This window comes from Lepisosteus platostomus, chromosome 5 (genome assembly GCF_059453375.1).
Source record: "Lepisosteus platostomus isolate fLepPlt1 chromosome 5, fLepPlt1.hap1, whole genome shotgun sequence".
NCBI classification, from domain to species: Eukaryota; Metazoa; Chordata; class Actinopteri; order Semionotiformes; family Lepisosteidae; genus Lepisosteus; species Lepisosteus platostomus.
In genome coordinates, this window is record NC_142615.1 from 69,066,755 (window position 1) to 69,079,571 (window position 12,817).

The 12,817-nt window shown below is 50.2% G+C and overlaps 4 protein-coding genes across 5 annotated transcripts in view; 3 read left to right on the forward strand and 1 right to left on the reverse strand.

Annotated features, from left to right (window-relative positions):
* LOC148671925 (GTPase IMAP family member 7-like) overlaps nt 1-12,817 on the reverse strand; it is a 396,318-nt gene that overhangs the window by 305,274 nt on the left and 78,227 nt on the right. The gene's annotated exons all lie outside the window — the stretch shown is intronic.
* LOC148671943 (uncharacterized) overlaps nt 1-12,817 on the forward strand; it is a 121,655-nt gene that overhangs the window by 76,314 nt on the left and 32,524 nt on the right. The window lies entirely within an intron of this gene.
* LOC148671947 (uncharacterized) overlaps nt 1-12,817 on the forward strand; it is a 206,332-nt gene that overhangs the window by 34,211 nt on the left and 159,304 nt on the right. The gene's annotated exons all lie outside the window — the stretch shown is intronic.
* On the forward strand, nt 3,217-8,596 carry LOC148671949 (GTPase IMAP family member 8-like). The gene is made up of 2 exons (XM_088632990.1): nt 3,217-4,453; nt 6,509-8,596. The coding sequence occupies exons 1-2, from the start codon at nt 3,217-3,219 to the stop codon at nt 7,984-7,986; spliced, it is 2,715 nt and encodes a 904-aa protein (XP_088489116.1). The 3' UTR covers nt 7,987-8,596.

Sequence of the window (12,817 nt, forward strand, 5' to 3'; positions counted from 1 at the left end):
GGCGTGGACGTGTTTCTGCGTCGCTCAAGCAGACTCCCACGGACACGCCTGTGAGGTCGCGGGTCGTCTTCATTTTTAACCTTCTTGCGAGTGAGGAGGACAGTTTCTCCTCTGAAACCGACTGAGGTCTTTGTTTGTGTTTCCTAAGTCTTTATTTCAACAGCAGAGATGCCCCCCAAAAAAATGCTTAAAAAAAAGCCACTGTATTGAAATGAAAAAGGAAATTCGACCATAAAAGCAGGACAGGAGGGAGTATTTCGCCACAGTAACGCCCAGACGACTAAGACTGACCGCCCCTTGGTCCGAAATCCCCAGACCCCACCGGATCGCTCTCCTTTCTCCGCCTGGCCGTGGCCTGGGGTTCCTCGTGAGGGAGGGAGCCCCCGGTCGCTGTGTCTTCTGTGAACAGATGAATAAAAACGGAGAAGCAGCGATGTGGTTTGTGTTTGTTCTGGGGAGGGATTGGCGCTGCAGAAGAGCCGACTGAGAGTCTGCGTTGGAGGAGCTGGTGGAAGAGAGGAGATTGTCCTCAAACTGTACTCGTCTCCAGACCGTCACGGGCTCTGGGGGGGCGGCTCAGACAAGGGGGGGGGAGGTCGGGGTCAATCAGCGCTCAAGCATCTGTATAATAATAATTGCTTACACTTATATAGCGCTTTTCTGGACACTCCACTTAAAGCGCTTTACAGGTAATGGGGACTCTCCTCCACCACCACCAATGTGCAGCATCCACCTGGATGATGCGACAGCAGCCATAGTGCGCCAGAACGCTCCCCACACATCAGCTATCAGTGGGGAGGAGAGCAGAGTAATGTAGCCAATTCATAGAGGGGGATTATTAGGAGGCCATGATTGGTAAGGGCCAATGGGAAATTTGGCCAGGACGCCGGGGTTACACCCCTACTCTTTTCGAGAAACACCCTGGGATTTTTAATGACCACAGAGAGTCAGGACCTCGGTTTTACGTCTCATCCGAAGGCTGGTCAGTACAGATCAGGACACTGTGTGTGAGAGTAGGGGTGTGGACCCCAGTGTCCGGACTGCTGGTCAGTACAGATCAGGACACTGTGTGTGAGAGTAGGGGTGTGACCCCAGTGTCCCGACTGCTGGTCAGTACAGATCCAGGACACTGTGTGTGAGAGTAGGGGTGTGGACCCCAGTGTCCCGTCTGCTGGTCAGTACAGATCAGGACACTGTGTGAGAGAGTAGGGGTGTGGACCCCAGTGTCCCGACTGCTGGTCAGTACAGATCAGGACACTGTGTGTGAGAGTAGGGGTGTGACCCCAGTGTCCCGACTGCTGGTCAGTACAGATCAGGACACTGTGTGTGAGAGTAGGGGTGTGAACCTAGTGTCCAGACTGCTGGTCAGTACAGATCGGGACACTGTGTGTGAGAGTAGAGGTGTGGACCCCAGTGTCCAAAGATGCTGTTAAGAGTTGATCTGGGTATTCTGGTGTTTTATTTTGCTCTTACTGATGAACCTGTTCAGGTGGTGATTAACTTTATGAATCCACACTAGGTGGCGCCAGAGCAGCGTCACAGCGAGGACAGGAAACCCCCCACCTCACATCTGCAGGAAGAGAAGGAGAGAGAAAGAGATGGCAGCGTGTAGGAGCTCAGCGCTCAGCCCTGGTGAGTTTTTTCTTGTTCTGCCTGTCAGAGTGTCAGTAAGGGAGTCACTGAGGGTCTCTTCTCTGTCACAGAGCACAGCAGCAGCTGGAGAAGTGTCTTCCTGTCTGCTGAGAGTGTGTTCTGTGTGTCAGACACACAGGGTCTGAACTAGGAGAGAGACAGGAGCTCATGTACTTTCACTTTCTCTTGTCAGGGATCAGAGATCGGTACTGTCAGCTCAAGCTGTTTGGAATTCACTAAATATTTTAATAAGGTGTTTATTAAAGGTAAAATGATTGATGTAAAACCTGACTGTTGGCTGATGGTATTGGATTCACAGTGTTAGTATTCATGATGCTCAGACACGCTCAGGTATGAACATTTCCTGTTTGTTGCTCAGAGGCCTTGTTCATTGTACAGCTGATAATACCAGAGAGGAATCAGTACAGATGAACAACAGAGGAATTTATTTGGCCCATAATTAGTAGTGATTCCAGGTTCTCATGCAGCTGTTTCTCCTGTCTTGACTTGGGAGCTTGTTCCCCTCCTCCCACCCCCCTCTGTGTACAGTAGAGCCTCCTGTCCTGACTGGGCAGCTTGTTCCCCCCTCCCACCCCCTTCTGTGTACAGTAGAGCCTCCCACTCCTGATTTTAAGTCTTAGTGTTGCTTTGAGTTTCAGTGTTAATTCTGAGGAACTCTGAGGTGTCAATATCTAACTGGTCTTTAATGATGACTGACTGTCACTGAGGATGTTGAATATTTTGTATATATATATGGTTCACTATCTTCACCCTGTCAGTGTGGGACACTCCCTTCAGACTACAGAGACTCAGTTCCTCCAGCTTGTCAGTTTCACTGTTTTTAAACTAACATCATGCTAATTCTCTTAAGTGGGGATCACAGTAGATAGTTTCTAAGCGGTTTGAAACGATACAACACACAGATTTCCCAGCCAGGTGTCTGAGTCCCAAACATGTCTTTATGAAATGTGATATTTTAGACTCACTACTGAAGAATCAGGACAGACTGAATGATTTTACAGTTGTTTACATTTATTTATAAATAAGGTGGTATAAAGGTTCATTCTGAACACAGGAGTCCCATATGTGTCTGAACTGCCACTGGACACTCAGAGTGTTAGTGGGACTCTACAGGGCTCTCTAGAAGTATTGGCGCCCTTGGTAAAGATGAGCAAGGAAGACATTGGAAAAAATGAGAGAAATCTGACCTTTCAGTGAGGTTAAATTATTCTAAGAAACAAAATCCTGATGAAAAATTCACATGTACTATTGAGAGAACAGTTAAAAATAAAAAAATATATATTTTATATAAATTGTAAGAATACAGAATAAGAATGTTGTAAGAATACAATTTGACTAACATTAACAGAATATGTTTGTATACCACAGAGAATATACAGAAAAATAATCTCAATAATCTGTAATTTTCCTCTCTCACAGGGCAGGGACAATAGGAAAGATATAGAGACGTTTTTATCATAAATTTTAAATGGGATGAAGAGTGAAGATATCTGTGATGAGAACTTTATCATGTAAATAATCTGTGAACTTTCTCTCTGACAGGGGAGGGACAGGCTGATGCCCATGAGGCACCACAGCGTCACTCAGATCAGGATCGTGCTGCTGGGGGAGAGAAGGTCTGGGAAGAGCTCAGCAGTAAACACCATCCTGGGCAGAGAGGAGTTTGACACTGAGGGAGTAACTGAGGAGTGTGTGAAGAGACAGGGAGAAGTAGCTGGGAGACAGATCACTGTGGTCGACACTCCAGGGTACTCCTCTTTTCCATGGATAATAAGTACTGATCCACAGCATGTCAGACAGGAGGTTGTGCGCAGTGTGTCTCTGTGTCCCCCAGGACCCCACGCTCTCCTCCTGGTGATCCCTCTCATCACACTGAGAGAGAAACAGAGGAGATCAGTGAAGGAGCATCTTGAGCTTCTCAGTGAGAGAGTCTGGAGACACACAATACTGCTGTTCACCTGGGGGGATGAGCTGACAGACACGACCATTGAGCAGCTCATTGAGAGAGGAGGAGAGGAGCTCCAGTGGCTGCTGGAGAAGTGTGGGAACAGGTATCATGTTCTCAACAACAAGAACAGGGGCGACCGCACTCAGGTCACAGAGCTGCTGGAGAAGATAGAGCACATGGTGGCAGGAAACTATGGGCAGTACTTCACCACTGACATTGAACAACTGTACACTGAACTGGAGACATACAATAGAGAGATAGAGGAGCTGAGACAGAGGTTGGAGGAGAGACAGAGAGAGACAGAGGAGCTGAGACAGAGGGAGGAGGAGAGACAGAGAGAGACAGAGGAGCTGAGACAGAGGGAGGAGGAGAGACAGAGAGAGACAGAGGAGCTGAGACAGAGGGAGGAGGAGAGACAGAGAGAGACGGAGGACCTGAGACAGAGGTTGGAGGAGAGACAGAGAGAGACGGAGGAGCTGAGACAGAGGGAGGAGGAGAGACAGAGAGAGACAGAGGAGCTGAGACAGAGGTTGAAGGAGAGACAGGGAGAGACAGTGGAGCTGAGACAGAGGTTGGAGGAGAGACAGAGAGAGACAGAGGAGCTGAGACAGAGGGAGGAGGAGAGACAGAGAGAGACAGAGGAGCTGAGACAGAAGTATGAAAGAAGGGAGAGAGAGAGAGAAGAAGAGCTCAGACAGAGGTTGGAGGAGGAGTGGAGCAGGAGAGAAGAGGAGCTGAAAGAGAAGATTAGAAAGACACTGGAGGAAGAGGACCTGGAGAAAGAGACAGAGGAGGCCAGACTGCCTGTCAAGAGGAGGAACAGTAAAGAACTTGAACCTCCTAGCAGTGAGTGTGATTGATGCTGTATTACTGAGTCACTGATCTTACTGCTCATCAGACTGAGAGATTCAACCATCTTGTGTCCTGTTAGGAATTAAAATCATACTGTGCTCCGCTCTATACTGCGTTACTAACACAGTGGCACACAGATCTGTGTCTGTTTAAATCCTCTGTGCTGTAATTGAACTGTTTTCTCTCAGGGAGATTAGATTTAATCCATCACACAGCAGCTCAGTCTCTGTAATCTGTTCCTCAAGACTGTCGGACCAACACTCAATCAATCAAGGTTTATTGATCGATGTACGAACAGTACAGCACACAGCGGTGTTGTCAGCATTGAAATCTGCGAGCTCGTTAAAGGCTCGTTAAGAGGGATGGAAGAGTTGGAGGACAGGAATTTATAGGGGTTAACATTGGGATACAACAGATTACACAATTGCAATTCACAGATTGTGTGGAACTAACACAAGGTACATGGTAGGAGGTATTGAGGTGTCATGACAGTAGTAGGGTACAGGGTAGGAGGTATTGAGGTGTCATGACAGTAGTAGTGTTCAGGGTAGGAGGTATTGAGGTGTCCTGACAGTAGTAGGGTACAGGGTTGGGAGGTACTGAGGTTTCCTGACAGTAGTAGGGTACAGGGTAAGAGGTACTGAGGTGTCCTGACAGTAGTAGGGTACAGGGTAAGAGGTATTGAGGTGTCCTGACAGTAGTAGGGTACAGGGTAGGAGGTATTGAGCTGTCCTGACAGTGGTAGGGTACAGGGAAGGAGGTATTTAGTGCTCTTCGTAGGTGTCCTGAGAGTGCCAGTGCCCCCTGTCAGTTCAAGGAGGTAACTGCAGGTGTCTGCTGTGGTTGGCTGTTCAGCAGTCTCACTGCCTGGGGGAAGAAGCTGTTCTGACACCTGGTGGTCTTGGTCTGATACTTCAGTACCGTTTTCCAGATGGTAGTAGAGAGAGCAAGTTGTGTTTAGGGTGACTGGGGTCCCTGAGGATGGACCTGGCCTTCTTGAGGCATTAACACAGTAGATATCCTGTGTGTTCAGTAGCGCAGCCGGTAGTGTTCTGAGCCAGTGTCACCACCCTCTGGAGGACCCTGAGCTCGTGGGCGGAGCAGTTACCACACCAGGCAGTGGTGCAGCCGGTTAGGATGCTCTCAGTGGTGCAGCTGTAGAAGCTGGTCAGGATGTGTGAAGGCAGGCTGAACTTCTTCAGTCTGGGGAGAGAGAACAGGCGCTGTCTTGTCTACGGGGTTGGTGTGGAGGGTCCAGGTCTGATCGTCCCGGAGCTTGGTGATGAGCCTTGAGGGTACGATGGTGTTGAATGCTGAGCTGTAATCAACAACAACATTCACACATACGTTTCTCTCTCGTCCAGGTGTGAGAGGGCAGTGTGTAGACCAGGGGCGATGGCCTCCTCAGTTGATCTGTTAGTGTCAAAGGCAGCTCTGAAGTCCAGCAGGACAGGAGTGGGTGAAAGAGCCCATCAGCAGATCATTAGAACCCCAGACAAGAGCTGTTTCTGTACATCAGTCTGAAGGACTCGTCACAGCTTGTCTGCAGATCAGCGAGTCTGACTGAACAGCAGCAGCCTGTTGTAGAATCTGTGTCAAACAGGGTGAGATGGAGAATTACTGAACAGAGTGAAATCCCAGCAGGATGATTGCACTGGACTGCACACTCTCCTAGAGTGCTGTTCTTCACTGGAGTGAAGAGATTATCTCTCCTTCTTCAATTAACGTCCTTCTACACTCTGCCCCTGTAACAGTACAGTACTGCAGCATGACTGTTGTTGCTTGAGGCCAGTAAATGAACACAGATTCTTCAGATGAAACTTGAGTCACTTTGGGAAACAATATCTGACAGTAGTGAAAATCACGAACATCAGGTAAAACTATGTAGTTAGTTGATACTCAAGGTTAATTCCCAGATGTTCATTCTGTAAGATTCCTTCATAATGACTTTTAAGTTTTGTCTCTTGAGCAAACTGAACCCTTCTTATCTGTGGAGAGGTTGGTCTCCTCTCATGTGTCACCTCCCTGATGCTCCTGTCTCTCCTCCTGTTGCAGTGAGTGAAGGGGACCCTGCAGTCAAACCCAGACTCCAGCCCCGCCCCTCTGAGCTGAGACTGGTGCTGCTGGGCAGGACTGGTGCTGGGAAGAGCGCAGCAGGAAACACCATCCTGGGCTCAGAGGAGTTTCCCTCTGAAGCCAGCAGCTCCGCGGTCACTCAGGAGAGCCGGAAGAGGACAGGACAAGTGTCCGGGAGACGGGTGACTGTGGTGGACACCCCAGACTGGCTCCACGCCGGACTGTCTGAGGGGGACAGGAGACGGGATGTGGGGTTCTGTGTTAACCTGTCTGCCCCGGGACCCCACGCCTTCCTCCTGGTGACCCCGCTGGGCCGATCCTCAGGGGAGGAGAGGAGGACACTGGAGACAGTCCTGGAGATATTCGGGGAGGGGGCCCTGGGACACACCATGGTCCTGCTCACCCACGCTGATGAGCTGGCCAGCAGGACGCCGGAGGAGTCTGTGCACACAGGCAGCAGGGAGCTCCAGTGGCTGCTGGAGAAGTGTGGGAACAGGTATCACGCCCTCAACAACAAGGACAGGGGCAGCACTCAGGTCACAGAGCTGCTGGAGAAGATAGAGGAGCTGGTAGCAGGAAACAAGGGCAGCTACTACAGCACTGAGACGTACCAGGAGGCCGAGTCCCAGATCAGACAGAGGCAACTGCAGATCCTGAGGGACAGAGAGGAGAGCAAACAGAGGGAGGAGGAGAGACTGAGGGAGAAGCACCAGAAGGAGCTGCAGAACCACCTCCGCAGGATGGAGGAGGAGATCCAGACACGAGAGGAGAAGATCAGAGCGCTGGAGGAGCAGATAGCAGAGCTGGAGGAGAGGCTGAGGGAGGAGAGGGATGAGGGGAGGAGGAGAGAGCTGGAGGAGGAGCTGAGGAGAGAGAGAGGGAAGAGAGAGAGGCTGCAGAGAGAGATGGAGGAGGTGAGAGAGGAGCAGGAGAGGGAGAGGAGAGAGAGGGAGGAGACACACAGAAGGGAGATGGAGGGGCTCAGGCAGCACTATGAGGAAAAGGCCAGAGAGGAGGCAGAGAGACACCTGGACCTGGTAAAGCCGCACTTCAGCACAGGAGCAGTGATACTGGGAGCAGGACTGGGGGCAGCAATAGGGGCCCTAGCAGGGGCCCTGAGGGGCCCAACAGGAGCAGCAGCAGGAACAGTGATAGGAGCTGCAGTAGGAGCTCAGATAGGAGCTTTACTGGGAGGAGAACCCAGAGCAGCACAGACTCACACACAAGAGCGCACACAGCCCGCAGACACACAAGAGCACACACAGCCCGCAGACACACAAGAGCGCACACAGCCCGCAGACACACAAGAGCACCCACAGCCCGCAGACACACAAGAGCACACACAGCCCGCAGACACACAAGAGCGCCCACAGCCCGCAGACACACAAGAGCGCCCACAGCCCGCAGACACGCAAGAGCGCACACAGCTCGCAGACACGCAAGAGAACACACAGTAGTCACAACGTAGTCACACACAACCTGAAGGCACTCAAGAATACATAACCCTCAGACACACAAGAGCACACACAGCCCCCAGACACACAAGAGCACACACAGTAGTCACAACGTAGTCTCACACACAACCTGAAGGCACTCAAGAATACATAACCCTCAGACACATAGAGAACACACACAGCCCACAGACACAATGAGCAGACACACACAGCCCGCAGACACAATGAGCAGACACACACAGCCCACAGACAGGAGATCGAGGAGCTGAGAGAGAGCTGAAGACACTGAGACAGGAGCAGGAGAGGGAGAGGAGGAGCTCAGGCAGTGTTATCGGAGTGACAGAGAGACACAGAGACACTTCTGCAGGTCAGTCACTGATCCACACAGTCTTTCCCAGCGGGAGAGGAAGACCGGATACTTCCTGGACACAGAGTGAGGACTCTCCACTGAAACACTGATCTCCTCCTCGTAGGAGATCCGACTCACTGAAAACCTGCCCTTAGTGTCCCATGTGAAGAAAACTAATTTTAAATAATGTTCTATTTTGATCATGTTTGTATTTTGCTATTCTTTGTGTATATATATAAATGTTATGAATACTTTTGGATATAATTCTGACATTGTATATGTGAGTGTAACAGAATATATTGTAGCATTTACAGGTTCTTCTCAGGACAAAGGACCAGTAGAGACGCGATTAACGAACCAGGCTTTATTCTTTATCAACCACAGAGTATACACACACATGACGGAACACACACACATCTTTAGGGTGGTAATTACTTAACGACTTAACAACAAGCTATACAGTACACTTATAGGGGCGCTTCCTCCTCACAACCGGTTGTTACAGTATGTGTATATGTGTACTTCATTCTCCTGAGCCGATAATCAAAGAGCAGAACCGGCTCGTCCGGCAACTGGGACTTTATATCTCGCAACGGCGATTTACAATCTCGGAATCACGACTTTATTTCTGGTCATTGGGACTTTATATCTCGCAACGGCGACTTACAATCTCAGAATCACGACTTTATTTCTGGTCATTGGGACTTTATCTCTCGCAACGGCGACTTACAATCTCAGAATCACGACTTTATTTCTGGTCATTGGGACTTTATCTCTCGCAATGGCGACTTACAATCTCAGAATCACGACTTTATTTCTGGTCATTGGGACTTTATATCTCGCAATGGCGACTTACAATCTCAGAATCACGACTTTATTTCTGTTCATTGGGACTTTATATCTCGCAATTCCCGAGTCAGAAAAGTCATAATTTCGAAATCTAAAGCCGAAACGGCGAGAAACCGCGGCGCGTTTTTTTTTCTTTCCACTCCCTGGCGGACACGGCTTCCACAGAGGAGGGAGAGAAATGGACTTTAATGTTTTTATATCGACTTTATTCTCCTGAGCCGATCATCAAGGAGCAGAACTGGCGCCAAAACCCGCTTCCGGCTCGTCCTCCGGATGCCGCTGCGGCGCCGGTTGCTAAGCGACGCTCCGAGCCCGAGCGCTCGAGCTCCTCTCGGGGCGGTTTTATTCCCAGCTGAGGAGCCGCTCCTGTCCTGGAAATCCCGGGAAGGACTGGGACTCCCCTCCTGTGGGCTGGGAGGCTCTTCCCGGGTGTTTCCGCAGACGAGGAGAGTCCTGGTGTCCTGGGAAAAGGCCCCCTGTGCTGCGGGCGTCTCCGAGAGAAACGGGCTGTTTGTGTGGGAAGATGCTCTTTCCTCAGGAGGGGAAGAGCCGAGCGGGAAGGAAAGTTCTGGAAGTGCGTCTCCTCTCCGGCTGCTCCAGTCCCAGTGACGGCGACACCGGGACAGGACAGGAGGGACGAGCGGGTCCTCTTTCCCACACGGGGGATTAGTGGGGTTTGTTAGGACACAGGACAGAGAGAGAGAAAAGGACACCAGTGGGAGAGAGTCCTGAAGCTCTCAGGTCTGGTCTTGATCCGGGTTGGTCCCAGTCCCAGTTTACACTGGTTTACAATGTGGGACTTCTGCCCTGACACGACCCCACAGGTCTGTCTGCACAGGAGACGGGAGTCCTGTAACTCGTAACCCTACAATATTTGATCTCCTGTCTGTTATTCTCCCCAGTATAATCCTCCCAGTCTGGTATGAAATACCAGCTCCTGTCAGTCAGCTCTGTTACAACAGACTGGATCCCTTTAGTCCTGCAGGGCTTGATTCCGATTTTTATTCAACTACTGCTCTCATAATCACCTTTGTTTTCCAACAGCATTTCTGTATCATTCTAAAGACGCGAACAATAGGTTTCTACTGCTGTACTTCAGCTGGAAGGAGGTAAAATCACACGTTCCTGTTTCTCTTCAATACCTGGTTCTCTAGGCTGGTCCTCTGTCACATCAGCTAAAAAGTCACTTTTTAGGTTGAGTCCTGAAACTGCTGGACGAATCTCTGTTCTCATCACATCGCAAACTGGAACCACAGCACCTCCAGCAAGCATGTCGAAGCCAATACCGCCCTGCTCCTCAGAGAAAGAGTCTCTCTTTTCCCCAGTGACTCACTGTCGGTGCTGCTCTTTCCCTGAATCTGTCCTCACTCGTCCCCTGAGCCGAGCGGCGAGGACAAACGAGTGAAACTGTGTCACAAGAGTGAGTGTGGATTCTGCGTGCTCCTGCTGGGGGTCGCTGGTGCTGGTGTCTGTGTGTGTGGAGTCTGCGTGTTCCTGCTGGGGGTTGCTGGCGCTGGTGTCTGTGTGAAATGACTGCTATCCTTCCTGACGGTTTGAGATCAACTCCGCAGCCTGACGGTCATGCTGTCTCGACCCGGTCCTCTCTGTCGGTTCCGAACCAGGGAGCCAAGAGCTGGATCGGCCAGATTTAAACCGGGTCACTGTTCCTGAAAGTAGGTGGGCAGAGACGGGGGGGGGTCAGGTGTGGAGTCTGCGTGTTCCTGCTGTGGGTCGGTGGTGCTGGTGTCTGTGTGTGTGGAGTCTGCATGTTCCTACTGTGGATCGCTGGTGTCTGTGTGTGGAGTCTGTGTGTTCCTACTGTGGATCGCTGGTGTCTGTGTGTGTGGAGTCTGCGTGTTCCTGCTGGGGGTCGCTGGTGCTGGTGTCTGTGTATGTGGAGTCTGCGTGTTCCTGCTGGGGGTCTCTGGTGCTGGTGTCTGTGTGTGTGGAGTCTGCATGTTCCTGCTGTGGGTGACTGGTGTCTGTGTGTGCGGAGTCTGCGTGTTCCTGCTGGGGGTTGTACTAGTGTCTGTGTGTGTGGAGTCTGTGTGTCGCTGGCATCTGTGTGTGTGGAGTCTGCGTGTTCCTACTGTGGGGGGTGCCACCACCTGCAGCCCTTCAGCGCCCTCTGCTGGGCCATGCTGGGAATGACACCCACAGGGTTCAACTCGCTCATTAATTAGACGGACGTTAATTGATCCCGACTTCATCAGCAGTTTCCTGAGAGGAGCCAGGTTATCGGCTTGTTCCCCCCTCCCACCCCTCTCTGTGTACAGTAGAGCCTCCTGGGCAGCTTGTGAACCCTGGGTCAGTCACTCAGAGGGCTTATAACAGCCCTGCCCGGGGAGGAGGGCTCCCGAGAGCGTCACTCGAGTGTCCCTTATGTCCATTGGAGGAGAGGGCTGAGGCGGGACGTCACTCCACCGTGGTGGAAGCCCATTGGCTGAGAGGGGACAGGGGGGCGGTCCCTGCGAGAACTCGGGGCAGGTGCGCGTCTCGTTTGAAGTTTGAAAACTTAACGGTCGCGCTTCCCGCCTTTCCCGCCATGAGGGCTCCTACCCCGCCGCGGTTTCCCGAGTTTGAACTTATTTTATAATTAATAATTGGTTTTAGTCAGCTTTTTATTAGAATATACAAGCTTTCTTCTTTCCCGCCTTCATGGACGCCGTGTCTCTGCGTCGCCGAGCTGAAGCCACAGGTCAACCGCGGTTTGAACACGTTTCAATCACTCAATTCGTGTGTTTTTTAAATATAATGTCGTTTAGAGCAGCAGTTTGTTCTTCACGGACGTAGATATCGGCGTCAAAGGAGTGGAAAAGTGTGCGTTTGCGTCAGCGTCATCAATATCAAATGCTATCAATGTTGTAACGCTAATATAATATAATACTGCGTCAGTATAATTGGTCTGACAGAGTTTTCGCCAGGCTGGGGCTCTTCAGCACGTTTATACACCTGTTAAACTTGACTGAGTCCAAAGTCAACGCGTTTCTGGACGTTTCTGCGCACCGAGAGGACGTTTGCTGTTCGTGTTGGAGACGGAAGATGTTTCCCGGGCTGTGGCGGTGAGTGGCGACTTGTCCCTCCGTTTCTTCATTGAAATCGTTCAGTCCTCAGGCTGATGAGAAAACAGTCATAGGAGTGAGAAAATGTCTGTGGTGAAATTGTCAAAAGTGTCGGTTTATCATTGAGCTCGACGGGTTTGAGGTAAAATTGTGTCAAAAGTGTCGGTTTATCATTGAGCTCGACGGGTTTGAGGTCAAATTGTGTAAAAAGTGTCTGTTTATCATTGAGCTCAGGGGGTTTGAGGTAAATTTGTGTAAAAGTGTCTTTTTATCATTGAAGTAAAATTGTGTAAAAGTGTCTATCATTGAGGTGAAATTGTGTAAAAGTGTCTTTTTATCATTGAGCTTGACGGGTTTGTGGTGAAACTGTAAAATGTCGGTTTATCATTGTAAAATATTGTAAACGTGTCTTTTTATCATTGAGCTCGATGGGTTTGAGGTCAAATTGTGTAAAAATTCTTTATCATTGAGCTCAGGGGGTTTGAGGTAAAAGTATGTAAAAGTGTCTTATTGTAAAATTCTTTATCATTGTTAAACTGTGTAAAAGTGTTTTTTTTATCATTGAGGTGAAATT